The following is a 13,794-nucleotide window of genomic DNA, read 5'->3' on the forward strand; positions in this document are numbered from 1 at the left end:
CATGATGTCTCCAAGGTACGGAAAACAGTCGAAAAAACGGAAAATAACAGAGCTGATTTGACTCTGTGTTTGAGAAAATGGCGGATTGCTTCTCGATGTGAAGTCACGTTGTGACGTCATCGCTCCGAGAGCGAATATTAGAAAGGCGTTTAATTCGCCAAAATTCACCCATTTAGAGTTCGGAAATCGGTTAAAAAAATATATGGTCTTTTTTCTGCAACATCAAGGTATATATTGACGCTTACATAGGTCTGGTGATAATGTTCCCCTTTAAGGTTTTAGAATGGCCTTGCCAAAGTCCTGTGGACAATGCTGAAGAAACAAGTCCATGTCAGAAAACCAACAAATTTATCTGAACTGCACCAATTTTGTCAAGAGGAGTGGTCAAAAATTCAAGCAGAAGCTTGTGGATGGCTACCAAAAGCGCCTTATTGCAGTGAAACTTGCCAAGGGACATGTAACAAAATATTAACATTGCATTGCTGTATGTATACTTTTGACCCAGCACATTTGCTCACATTTTCAGTAGACCCATAATAAATTCATAAAAGAACCAAACTTCATGAATGTTTTTTGTGACCAACAAGTATGTGCTCCAATCACTCAATCACAAAAAAATAAGAGTTGTAGAACTTATTGGAAACTCAAGACAGCCATGACATTATGTTCTTTACAGGTGTATGTAAACTTTTAACCACGACTGTATATATATCCATCCATCTTCTTCCGCTTATACAGCCCAGACTTCCCTCTCCCCAGCCACTTCGTCCAGCTCTTCCCGGGGGATCCCGAGGCGTTCCCAGGCCAGCCGGGAGACATAGTCTTCCCAACGTGTCCTGGGTCTTCCCCGTGGCCTCCTACCGGTCGGACGTGCCCGAAACACCTCCCTAGGGAGGCGTTCGGGTGGCATCCTGACCAGATGCCCGAACCACCTCATCTGGCTCCTATATATGTTAGATTAAAAACATTTAATATATTAACAATGTATTTATACTATGTTTTGAGTTGCATGTGAAAATAATAAGCATTTTAAATAGAGATGTCCGATAATATCGGACTGCTGATATTATCGGCCGATAAATGCTTTAAAATGTAATATCGGAAATTATCGGTATCGGTTTCAAAAAATAAAATGTATGACTTTTTAAAACGCCGCTGTGTACACGGACGTAGGGAGAAGTACAGAGCACCAATAAACCTTAAAGGCACTGCCTTTGCATGCCGGTCCAATCACATAATATCTACGGCTTTTCACACACACAAGTGAAGTTGGTCAACAGCCATACAGGTCACACTGAGGGTGGCCGTATAAACAACTTTAACACTGTTACAAATATGCGCCACACTGTGAACCCACACCAAACAAGAATGACAAACACATTTCGGGAGAACATCCGCACCGTAACACGACATAAACACAACAGAACAAATACTCAGAACCCCTTGCAGCACTAACTCTTCCGGGACGCTACAATATACACCCCCCGCTACCCCCCACCCACCTCAACCTCCTCATGCTCTCTCAGGGAGAGCATGTCCCAAATTCCAAGCTGCTGTTTTGAGGCATGTTAAAAAAAAAAAATGCACTTTGTGACTTCAATAATAAATATGGCAGTGCCATGTTGGCATTTTCTTCCATAACTTTGAGTTGATTTATTTTGGAAAACCTTGTTACATTGTTTAATGCATCCAGCTGGGCATCACAACAAAATTAGGCATAATAATGTGTTAATTCCACGACTGTATATATTGGTATCGGTTGATATCAGAATCGGTAATTAAGAGTTGGACAATATCGGCAAAAAAAGCCATTATCGGACATCTCTATTTTGAAATAAAAACTAAAGTAATCCAGGGCCCTGTCAAATGTTAATCTGATTTCCTGTGCATACATTGGAGTTTGAGCGGTTGGAAAAATCTGTGATCGAGATCAGAAAACAAGATAAAAAAAAAATCTCTATTGACGACAAAGTGTCTCCTTTCAAGTTTTAGCTTCGTGTTTGTCACCATCTAAAACCGCTCAGGTTGTGTAAACGTGATAGCGGTGTTTAGTTCTGCTTCTCTTGTCAAGTGTGTGTCTCCTACGCTCGCGCTAAAAGTTTAATGAGACCTTATTTCCGTGTGTGTGTGTGTGTGTGTGTGTGTGTGCGTGTGCGTGTGCGTGCGTGTGTGTGTGTGTGTGTGTGTGTGTGTGTGTGTGTGTGTGTGTGTGTGTGTGTGTGTGTGTGTGTGTGTGTGTTGCAGGAGAAGACAAAGGAGTTGGCCCAGAAGCAAGCTCAGCAGTGAGTATCGTTTTCCGTCTTGTGTTTAGAAAAAAGTAAAAAAAAAAGTGTGTGTTAGAGATGCGCGGATAGGCAATTATTTCATCCGCAACCGCATCACAAAAGTCGTCAACCATCCGCCATCCACCCGAACTAACATTTAATCAAAACCGCACCCGCCCGCCATCCGCCACCCGCCCGTTGTTATATATCTAATATAGACGATGCAAGGCATTAGTGAGGTTATAAAGCTTTTGCCTGTTAAAGAAAGGAGACTGATCCAATGTAGCAGAGACATTCAATGCGTGCCACGCTGTCACGGCCCAGACGCACACCAGTGCGCAATCATCTGGGAGCCGCGCTCGCGCCACTCAAACTGCTGCAGGCAGCTGCGTTCTATCTTGTTTTAACATCCTGTGGCACTCTTCTGGGATCACGGCGGACGAATCTGCTCATGCTCAGGGTGTTTGTGGAGGTTCGGGGTTTTGCACAAATGTGATGCACCATGTTAGATGTCCCGGTTTTGTGACTGTCGTAGACATAAACAGCGTCGCAGCTCTTGCAAATCACGTAGCCAGCATTACTATCATCCTGATTTACAACCTCATAAAAACGAGTCCACGCTGAACTTTTCTGGCCTTTTTTTCCCCTGGTCTTTAGTATTCCCTTTTTTAGTTTGTCGTGTACCACGTTTGCTGCTGGCGTTGCCATCTCTTTTTTTTTTCTTCTTCTGTTGTGGCGTGCTGCAGGTGCCTGCTCGTTTTTCGTATGTGGGTAACAACATTTAACTATGTATATATATTTCCGAATTGGTTTAACTGCCACCCGCCTGAATCTATTTAAAATCTAATTTTTTTTTAATTTCAACCGCCCGACCCGACCCGCGGATAAAATCTTTTTTTTTTTTATTTCAACCGCCCGACCCGCGGATAATCCGCGGACTCCGCGGTTGTGTCCGCAAACCGCGCATCTCTAGTGTGTGTCATTAAGCCTTTATTGTGCACTTGCAGTCAGGACCCGTCGTCCTTGTCCCTGCTCAACATCTCAGACCTGATCCCGGACCTGCAGACCGTCTTCTTCTGGATGTCCAACTCCATCGAGATCTTGTACTTCATTCAGCAGCGAGCGCCGTCGTACACGCACAACATGGAGATACTGCAAGGTGCGCACACAGACACACACACTAACTGGTCATTACGACGATACGGGGTCCTCACCTCTTTTGGTTATCTGGCCTCAGGATCCAAGGAGTCTCTGCTGTCGGCGACCATCTCAGCCAACGAGGAGGCCATGAGCATCTTGGAGGAAGTCATCATGTACACCTTCCAGCAGTGCGTCTACTACATCACCAAGGTCTACAAAACCCCCCTTTCTTCCAAATGCTGGTTTTTGTAGAAAACTGTCTACTCTGTTGTTGTTGTTCATTACGTGTGTGTTGTGTGTTCTTAGGCTCTGTACGTAGTCCTTCCAGGTCTTTTGGACTGTAATCCCTTCCCCATGGACAGCTCCGAGCCTTGCTGGAAAGGAGGTGTAGGATTCCCAGAACCAGTACGCAGGGTCCTTCAGGTAAATGCTCGTATTGTCGTACAGTTCTCAGCAGAATATTATTACCTACACCCTAACACAGGTAATAATAATAATAATAATAGATTTTATTTGTAAAAAGCACTTTACATTGAGCAAACAACCTCAAAGTGCTACAGTGTATTGAAAATAGTAATAATAATAAAAAGATAATAAAATAAAAACTAGAACAGCCTAATAGATAGAACTAGTATGCATATATATAAAAAAGGCTTTTTTAAAAAGAAGGGTTTTTAAGCCTTTTTTTAAAAGCATCCACAGTCTGTGGTGCCCTCAGGTGGTCAGGGAGAGCATTCCACAGACTGGGAGCGGCGGAGCAGAAAGCCCGGTCTCCCATAGTTCGTAGCTTTGTCCTCGAAGGTTGGAGGAGGTTAGCCTGTCCGGAGCGGATGTCTTCCACAGGGGGTCCGCAGAGGTACAGCAAGAGGGGGCCGTAAAAGTTTTGGGGGATTTATTTATAATATATGAAATGTAAATGTCTTTAAATACATATGTTGTCAGCTAGCGATTAGCGCTTTAGTTGCCAGCTAGCCATTAATTAGCCTTTTATTTGTCAGCTCGTGATTAACGCTCTATTTGTCAGCTAGCAATTAGCACTTTAGTCGTCAGCCAGCAATTAGCGCTCTAGTTTTCGAGTAGCGATTAGTGCTGTAGTTTTTAGTTACTGTAGCAATAAGCGCTTTAGTTGTCCGCTAGCGATTGGCGCGCTAGTTGTCAGCTAGCAATTAGAGCCTTATTTGCCAGCTAGCCATTAGCGCTCAGCTAGAGATTAACGCTGCAGTTGTCATTTAGCGATTGGCACGCTAATTTCGTTTAGTGCTTTTGTTGCTAGCTAGCGTTTGGCAGGCTAGCTGTAAGATAACAACTAGTTGCCAACTAGCTATTAGCGCACTAATTGTCAGCGAGAGATTAGCGCTCTAATTGTCAGCTAATGATTATTGCTCTAGTTGTCAGCTAACAATTATTTGCCTAGTTGTCAAATTGCAACTAGCACTCTAGCTGCCAGCTAACAATTAGCACTCCAGTTGTCAGCCAGCGATTGACGCGCTTGTTGTCAGCTAGCAATTAGAGCCTTAGTTGCCAGCTAGCCATTAGCGCTCAGCTAGAGATTAACGCCGCAGTTGTCATTTAGCGATTGGCTCGCTAATTTTGTTTAGTGCTTTTGCTGCTAGCTAGCGTTTGGCAGGCTAGCTGTAAGATAACAACTAGTTGCCAACTAGCTATTAGCGCACTAATTGTCAGCGAGAGATTAGCGCTCTAATTGTCAGCTAATGATTATTGCTCTAGTTGTCAGCTAACAATTATTTCCCTAATTGTCAAATTGCAACTTACACTCTAGCTGCCAGCTAACGATTAGCACTCCAGTTGTCAGCTAGCGATTGGGGCGCTACTTGTCAGCTAGCAATTAGAGCCTTAGTTGCCAGCTAGCCATTAGCGCTCAGCTAGAGATTAACGCTGCAGTTGTCATTTAGCGATTGGCTCGCTAATTTCGTTTAGTGCTTTTGTTGCTACCTAGCGTTTGGCAGGCTAGCTGTCAGCTAGCAACTAATACACTAGTTGCCAACTAGCTATTAGCACACTAATTGTCAGCGAGAGATTTGAACTCTAATTGTCAGTTAATGATTATTGCCCTAGTTGTCAAATTGCAACTAACACTCTAGCTGCCAGCTAACGATTAGCACTCCAGTTGTCAGCTAGCGATTAACGCCGCAGTTGTAGGGTGACCAGGTGTCCGGATTTAGGCCGGACAGTCCGGATTTTTAATGCCCTGTCCGGCGTCCGGCGCAGCATCAAGCCGGACACGTATTTGTCCTCCTTTTTGAGGCACTAAGCTTGAAGAGCGGAGTTTTTTCATCTTTGCTGGGCTGCAGCGCGATAGCCAATCAAAGACCGTAAAAAATGCCCCCAACGCAGTAACATATCAAATGATTGGCTAAGAGCGGTGTCGGATACAAATCTGCTTATCATTGGTTAAAAAAGTAAACAAGGGTCCATGTGCTGCTGCGGCATAACATTGACAGAAAGTTAGCATCATGCCAAAACGCAAGACCTCGTTTGATTCTGAATGGATAAAAGAGCACGAATTTATAACGAAAAGCAGTCGAGACTCATTCCATGGCTTCTGCACACTTTGTCGATGTGATGTCGACGTAAGTAGTCAGGGGAATGCTGCAATTGAACGGCATGCGGGTGCGCGGATAAACATAAAAGTAATAAACGTGCGGCAAGTACCTCTTCAATGAGGACATTTTTTCGTGAAGTTTCGTCGCCCCTGGATGACAAGATAACTGCTGCGGAGCTGTGCAAGGTGTACCATGCTGTAAAGCAGTGGTTCTCAAATGGGGGTACGCGTACCCCTGGGGGTATGTAATGTAATGTAAGTTCATAAACTGAACATCAAATCAAGTCGGCTATTCCATTCATTACCATAAAGCCAGAGTTTCCCCCATGCCATGATGGTTTGACCCTCACTAAAATGTCTGTCAAAAAGAACTGTGAAAAGAAATGCAACAATGCAATATTCAGTGTTGACAGCTAGATTTTTTGTAGACATGTTCCATAAATATTGATGTTAAAGATTTCTTTTTTTGTGAAGAAATGTTTATAATTAAGTTCATGAATCCAGGTGGATCTCTATTACAATCCCCAAAGAGGGCACTTTAAGTTGATGATTACTTCTATGTGTAGAAATCTTTATTTATAATTGAATCACTTGTTTATTTTTCAACAAGTTTTTAGTTATTTTATATATATTTTTCCAAATAGTTCAAGAAAGACCACTACAAATTAGCAATATTTTGCACTGTTATACAATTTAATAAATCAGAAACTGATGACATAGTGCTGTATTTTACTTCTTTATCTCTTTTTTTCAACCAAAAATGCTTTGCTCTGATTAGGGGGCACTTGAATTAAAAAAATGTTCACAGGGGGTACATCACTGAAAAAAGGGTTGAGAACCACTGCTGTAAAGCATCACCAGTCCTACAGAAGTTTAGACTGCGGCATGAAAGGGGACCGGGAGATTTTCAGTGACTAGCCCACAGCTAAAGGGATGGCCTGTGGCCGAACAAAAGCCAAGGCATTGTGCGAGAACGTCATCGCTCACTATTCGGTACAGGAACATACCGACTACATAAAAGAAAACAACCTACCCTTTTCCGTGGCAACCGACGCCTCAAATAAAGGAACAAAAAAGGAACAAACAAGTGTTTTCCCATTGTGGTAAGGTATTTTCACTTTGATGAAGGCATCCAACATGTCCTGTTGGATTTTTATAGTGACAGCAACGAAACGTCAGAAGCCATAACAAACCAGCTGCTGGCAAAACTTGAGATGTCTGGCTTAGAGGTGAAAAACATGTCTGCATATGCAGCAGACAATGCCAGTGTCAATTGTGGCAAACATAACAGTGTATCAGAAGCTGAAACTGAGCCAAAAAGATGTGCTCCCTGCAAACTGTTTGGCCCATATTCTGCATAACGCAACCAGATATGCAGCAAGCAGCCTTGATGTTGATGTGGAAAATTTTTTGTGGCATTTTTCTTTTTATTATATATGTTAACTACATTTAAGTCCACACATGTTATGCTTTGTGGCACTCTGCACTTGAAAAGATTCATCTCAGTGGTCACTTTTTGAACACCACAATGTATTGAATAAATACAAATACTGTTAACAAACACTTGACTTTAATATTTTTTTTTATTCAGCCACACAAACATCATCTTTAAACCACTCAAAATTGTACAATAAATAAGGTATACCAGAGTCCTATGTACACCATAGTAATTTATTGATATGCCGCATAATGTCCTCCTTTTTGGTGTCATGGAAATGGTCACCCTACGCAGTTGTCATTTAGCGATTGGCACGCTAAGTGCGTTTAGTGCTCTTGTTGCTAGCTAGCGTTTAGCAGGCTAGTTGTCAGCTAGCAATTAATGCACTAGTTGCCAACTAGCTATTAGCGTGCTAATTTTCAGCTAGCGATTAGCGCTCTAATTGTCAGCTAATAATTATGGCCCTAGTTATCAACTTGCAATTAACGCTCTAGTTACCAGCTAATGATTAGCACTTCAGTTGTCAGCTAGCAATTAATGCCGCAGTTGTCATTTAGCGATTGGCACGCTAATTGCGTTTAGTGGTCTTGTTGCTAGCTAGCGTTTAGCAGGCTAGTTGTCAGCTAGCAATTAATGCGCTAGTTGCCAACGAGCTATTAGCGCGCTTATTGTCAGCTAGCGATTAGCACTCTCATTGTCAGCTAACGATTAGTGCTCTAGTTGTCAACTCGCGACTAACGCTGGAGTTGCCAGGTAACGATTAGCACTCCAATTGTCAGCTAGTGATTGTGACATTAGTGCTGTAGTTGTTAATTAGCGAATAACGCTGCAATCGATCAGTCTCAGACCCAGCCAATGAGGTGTCAAGTTTGGGGTCACGTGATACACTGAATTTTGAAATACTACATTTTTAAACAAACGCATTTTGCTCACATTTTTCATCAAATACATTTTCAGCGTAATTTGATTTTGAAATTCAAATTCAGTTACCACAATTTGAACGCAAAAAAAATTAAGTTAGATAAATACAGTTTTTATAAAAAAGCTTTTGTAATAATAAAGACACAAATTAACAATGAGCAATTATGTAAATTTATAATCTTACTTTCTGTTATTTTTACAATTTTTGTTGTATTGTTTCAATTTATTTTAAGTTTTTGCCAACATATTTAAAGTAATTTTAAAAAATTTACTTTTTATTTTAGAGTTTTTGTCTTAATGTTGTACTTGCTTGCTCATAAAGACGACAGATGGCATAAAAACGTGTGTGTGTGTGTGTGTGTGTGTTCTGGTAATGCTTACTTAATGGGGACATCGCTCTGTTTACACAGTCACCTTTAGGGGACCTCTGACGGTATGGGGACCAAAAAACAGGTCCTCTAAAGCAGTGGTCCCCAACCTTTTTGTAGCTGCGGACCAGGCAACACTTGAAAATTTGTCCCACGGATCGGGGGGGTATTTTTTTTTTTTTTTTTGTCATAAAAAAATACAATTATGTGTGCTTACGGACTGTATCCCTGCAGACTGTATTGATATATATTGATATATAATGTAGGAACCAGAATATTAATAACAGAAAGAAACAACCCTTTTGTGTGAATGAGTGTAAATGGGGGAGGGAGGTTTTTTGGGTTGGTGCACTAATTGTAAGTGTATCTTGTGTTTTTATGTTGATTTAATACAAAAAAAAAAAAAAAAAAAATATATATATATATATATTTTTTTTTTTTTAAATATATATATATATATATATATATATATATATATATATATATATATATATATATATATATATATTTTTTTTTTTTAATAAAATAATAATAATTAAAAAAATAAAAATAATAAAATAAATTATATATATATATATATATATATATATATATATATATATATTTATTTATTTATTTTTATTTTTTTTAATTCATCCATCCATCCATCTTCTTCCGCTTATCCGAGGTCGGGTCGCGGGGGCAGCAGCCTAAGCAGGGAAGCCCAGACTTCCCTCTCCCCAGCCACTTCGTCCAGCTCTTCCTGTGGGACCCCGAGGCGTTCCCAGGCCAGCCGGGAGACATAGTCTTCCCTGTGGCATCCTACCGGTCGGACGTGCCCTAAACACCTCCCTAGGGAGGCGTTCGGGTGGCATCCTGACCAGATGCCCGAACCACCTCATCTGGCTCCTCTCGATTGAATGCTATCACCTGCAGACCGGAAGTGTCTTGTCATTCTGATGAGCGCGACCAGTCTGTGAACAATTGAAACGTCCTGTGTGCTTTTTCCTCCTGTATAACAGGTTAGTTTTGGTGAATCAACTCACTGAATAATATCCATGTGATCTTTATAAGTTTAAGTACACATTCTGATGGTGGAGCCTAACTCTAAAGTGTTTGTGAGTTGTAGTTTGTATTTGTGAATGAATCCAGTGCACAGCTGCAGTAATCAATACAAAATGCCGACGTGAGTACGCAATGTTTATATAGGAACTTCTGATCCTAATTCAGACTCCCAAATTAGAGCTCCCGTTTTCTTATTGATTTTATAATGTATATTTGTATAATGTGTGTGTTCTGAAATAGTGACAGAGAATAGAACAAGGATGGACAATTCAACCCTTAACTCAACAATGAGTAGATGAGTGTTATGTGTGTGTATATGTGTAAATAAATGAACACTGAAATTCAAGTATTTATTTTATTTATATATATATATATATATATATATATATATATATCTTAACCACGCCCCCCGCCCCACCCCGACCACGCCCCCCACCCCCCACCTCCCGAAATCTGAGGTCTCAAGGTTGGCAAGTATGACATTACTTCATCAATCCAGAGATTTAAAGACGTGTATGAGCTAACTGGGCAGTGGTCATTTTACCTCAATTTTTTTCATGCCTCCACAACCTGTAGAAAGGGTGGTCCCCACAAGTGATGATCAAAAACTTGGTCCCCATTCCAAATGATAACCAGTATGTGTGTGTGTTCAGGTGCTCCAGAGCGGCCAGGACCTGTTGCAGGGCTACCAGGTCCACCCGGAGATCCAGGCTCAGATGTTTGCTTACCTCTTCTTCTTCTCCAACGTGTCCCTCTTCAACCAGCTGCTGGACAAAGGTACGAAGAGCCCCCATTAGACCTCCCCGAGGAGCCCACCCGGCTGTTAGCCGGCGCCCGCGTGCGTCCTTGTCAGCAGTTTGGCGGGGGGGAGGGGTCGAGGGTGGGGGGGGGGGGTGTGGGCAACGCAAGATTTGTCCTCCACGTCCTTCTGCTGTCTGTCCTTTAAATGCCCTCGCTCCACCTTCTTCTGCCTCCATTAGGGAAGAAGATGGGGGAGCAAACAAGGTCAAACGCTTGCTATTGGGGTCTGGTCTAAATGCTGGAAGCAGCACTTTACCTGCTCCTCCACACACACACACACACACACACACACACACACACACACACACACACACACACACACACGTGCGTCATACGTCTTCATTAGGCTGCAGAGACAGCACAGCAATACCTTCACATTAATGCAGGAACAGGAACGCCCCCGTCTGGCTCCTTCTCGTCGCTCATTGATATTTCCCCACCCACGGTGTCCATGGCAACAGAGAAGCTGACGTAGGCAAGGCACACACACACACACACGCACACACACACACACAGTGTGTAGCCGCTGGTGTAGAGGTGGGAATCACAGAGTATCTCACAATGACGACGTTATCGCCGGCGATGGTGTCTTGATACCGCGATTGTGCGATGGTTTATGAGAACACACAACCTTGCTCCTCCTCTTCAAAGATCCCTTATTTGACGCGAGGGGAACCTACAGCAGTAACACAAGCCAAAGATCCTCCATATCAGGGGTTCTTCACCTTTTTGACCAAAAAGGTGGTATGTTTTTTTTGTTTTTTGTTTTTTTGGTCATAAAAAAATACAATCATGTGTGCTTACGGACTGTATCCCTGCAGACTGTATTGATATATATTGATATATAATGTAGGAACCAGAATATTAATAACAGAAAGAAACAACCCTTTTGTGTGAATGAGTGTGAATGAGTGTAAATGGGGGAGGGAGGTTGTTTGGTTTGGTGCACTAATTGTAAGTGTATCTTGTGTTTTTTATGTTGATTTAATTTAAAAAAATGTATTTTTTTTTTTTTTTTAATTTCTTGTGCGGCCCGATACCAATCGATCCACCAACCAGTACCGGGCCGTGGCCCGGTGGTTGGGGACCACTGATGTATATGACAGAGCCACTGCTGTTTTTAAGTACCTACTATAATAGCACAAGTCAAAGATCCCTTATTTGACAAGAGCCACTGCTGTTTTAAATGACCTACTACAGTAACAAAAGTCAAAGATCATTTATATGACAAGAGTCAATGCTATTTTGCAGGGCCTGCTGCAAGAAAGATGTGTCAAAGATCATTTATATGACAAGAGCAACTGCTGTTTTTTAAGAACCAGCTTCCAGAATGCCAGTCAAAGATCCTCTATACGACAAGGCAATGGCGCTCTGCTGATTTTGAGGACCTGCTGCAAAATGTTTTTTGTCAAAGATCATTTATATGACAGAGCCACTGCTGTTTTTAAGTACCTATTACAATAGCACAAGTCAAAGATCCTTTTTTTGACAAGAGTCACTGCTATTTTGCAGGACCTGCTGCAAGAAAGATGTGTCAAAGATCATTTATACGACAAAAGCAACTGCTGTTTTTTAAGGACCAGCTTCAGGAATGCCAGTCAAAGATCCTCTATACGACAAGGCAATAGCGCTCTGCTGTTTTTGAGGACCTGCTGCAATTTTTTTTTTGTCAAAGATCATTTATATGACAGAGCCACTGCTGTTTTTAAGTACCTACTACAGTAACAAAAGTCAAAGATCATTTATATGACAAGAGTCACTGCTATTTTTCAGGACCTGCTGCAAGAAAGATGTGTCAAAGATCATTTATATGACAAGAGCAACTGCTGTTTTTTTTAAGGACCAGCTTCAGGAATGCCAGACAAAGATCCTCTATATGACAAGGCAATGGCGCTCTGCTGTTTTTGAGGACCTGCTGCAAATTGTTTTTGTCAAATATCATATGACAGAGCCACTGCTGTTTTTAAGTACCTACTACAGTAACAAAAGTCAAAGATCATTTATATGACAAGAGTCACTGCTATTTTTCAGGACCTGCTGCAAGAAAGATGTGTCAAAGATCATTTATATGACAAGAGCAACTGCTGTTTTTTTTTTAAGAACCAGCTTCAGGAATGCCAGACAAAGATCCTCTATATGACAAGGCAATGGCGCTCTGCTGTTTTTGAGGACCTGCTGCAAAAAATTTTTTTGTCAGAGATCATTTATATGACAAAGCCATTAAGTACTTACTACAATAGCATAAGTCAAAGGGGGATAGGTTGATTGGCAACACTAAATTGGCCCTAGTGTGTGAATGTGAGTGTGAATGTTGTCTGTCTATCTGTGTTGGCCCTGCGATGAGGTGGCGACTTGTCCAGGGTGTACCCCGCCTTCCGCCCGATTGTAGCTGAGATAGGCTCCAGCGCCCCCCGCGACCCCAAAGGGAATAAGCGGTAGAAAATGGATGGATGGAAAGATCCTTTATTTGACAAGAGTATCTTGTGTGTGTGTGCATTGTGTGCGCTTGTAAGCGTGTGTATACGTGCGTATGCAGGTATTGTGTGTGTGGGTGCATTGTGTGCGTGTGTAAGCGTGTAGTGTGTGTGCGTGTGCATAGTGCGCGTGTGTATTGTGTGTTTGTGTGTATGTGCATGCTTGCATTGTGTGTGTGTGTGTGTGTGTGTGTGTGTGTGTGTGTGTGTGTGTGTGTGTGTGTGTGCATGCGTGTTAAAGTGAAGCCTTACGACACTTTTGCCAGAAGGTAAGGTGACGTCTCGTCTGTTGCGCTGCCTCACTGAGATGACTTTATGCTGACCAGTAAGCCTATTATACAAACGTGTGTGTGTGTGTGTGTGTGTGTGTGTGTGTGTGTGTGTGTGTGTGTGTCCAAAGCATATGTTGCATGTTTCTTTCCTGACGTCATGAAAATGTGCAAGTCAAAAAGCGAGCGTTTGTGCTCCTCTTTCAAAAGTGCAGCAAACAAGGTGAAGATGATTTATTTTTCATCATGTTTGGTGATCATAAACAAACTTTAGCGACACAAATTGCTGCTAAAAAAAAAGTCACTTTCACACATCTCAATCATTCATAAGCAGACTGGCAGTAACCACAGATATTCAAGAATAAGTGCAACATTAAATGAGCTTCAGGCAAATGTATTTACCTACTCAGTGGCCTAGTGGTTAGAGTGTCCGCCCTGAGATTGGTAGGTTGTGAGTTCAAACCCCGGCCGAGTCATACCAAAGACTATAAAAATGGGACCCATTATCTCCC

The 13,794-nt window shown here is 41.9% G+C and overlaps 1 protein-coding gene across 3 annotated transcripts in view; it reads left to right on the forward strand.

Annotated features, from left to right (window-relative positions):
* Window positions 1–13,794, forward strand: part of radil (Ras association and DIL domains) — a 79,603-nt gene that overhangs the window by 44,659 nt on the left and 21,150 nt on the right. For all 3 annotated transcript variants that reach the window (XM_061984217.1, XM_061984218.1, XM_061984219.1), the window contains 5 exons: window positions 2,245–2,282; window positions 3,272–3,423; window positions 3,502–3,614; window positions 3,711–3,827; window positions 10,392–10,515. In XM_061984217.1, coding sequence (XP_061840201.1) covers window positions 2,245–2,282; window positions 3,272–3,423; window positions 3,502–3,614; window positions 3,711–3,827; window positions 10,392–10,515 — 544 coding nt within the window. The remainder of the gene's footprint in view (window positions 1–2,244; window positions 2,283–3,271; window positions 3,424–3,501; window positions 3,615–3,710; window positions 3,828–10,391; window positions 10,516–13,794) is intronic.

Source organism: Nerophis lumbriciformis, linkage group LG25 (genome assembly GCF_033978685.3).
Source record: "Nerophis lumbriciformis linkage group LG25, RoL_Nlum_v2.1, whole genome shotgun sequence".
Taxonomy (NCBI): Eukaryota; Metazoa; Chordata; class Actinopteri; order Syngnathiformes; family Syngnathidae; genus Nerophis; species Nerophis lumbriciformis.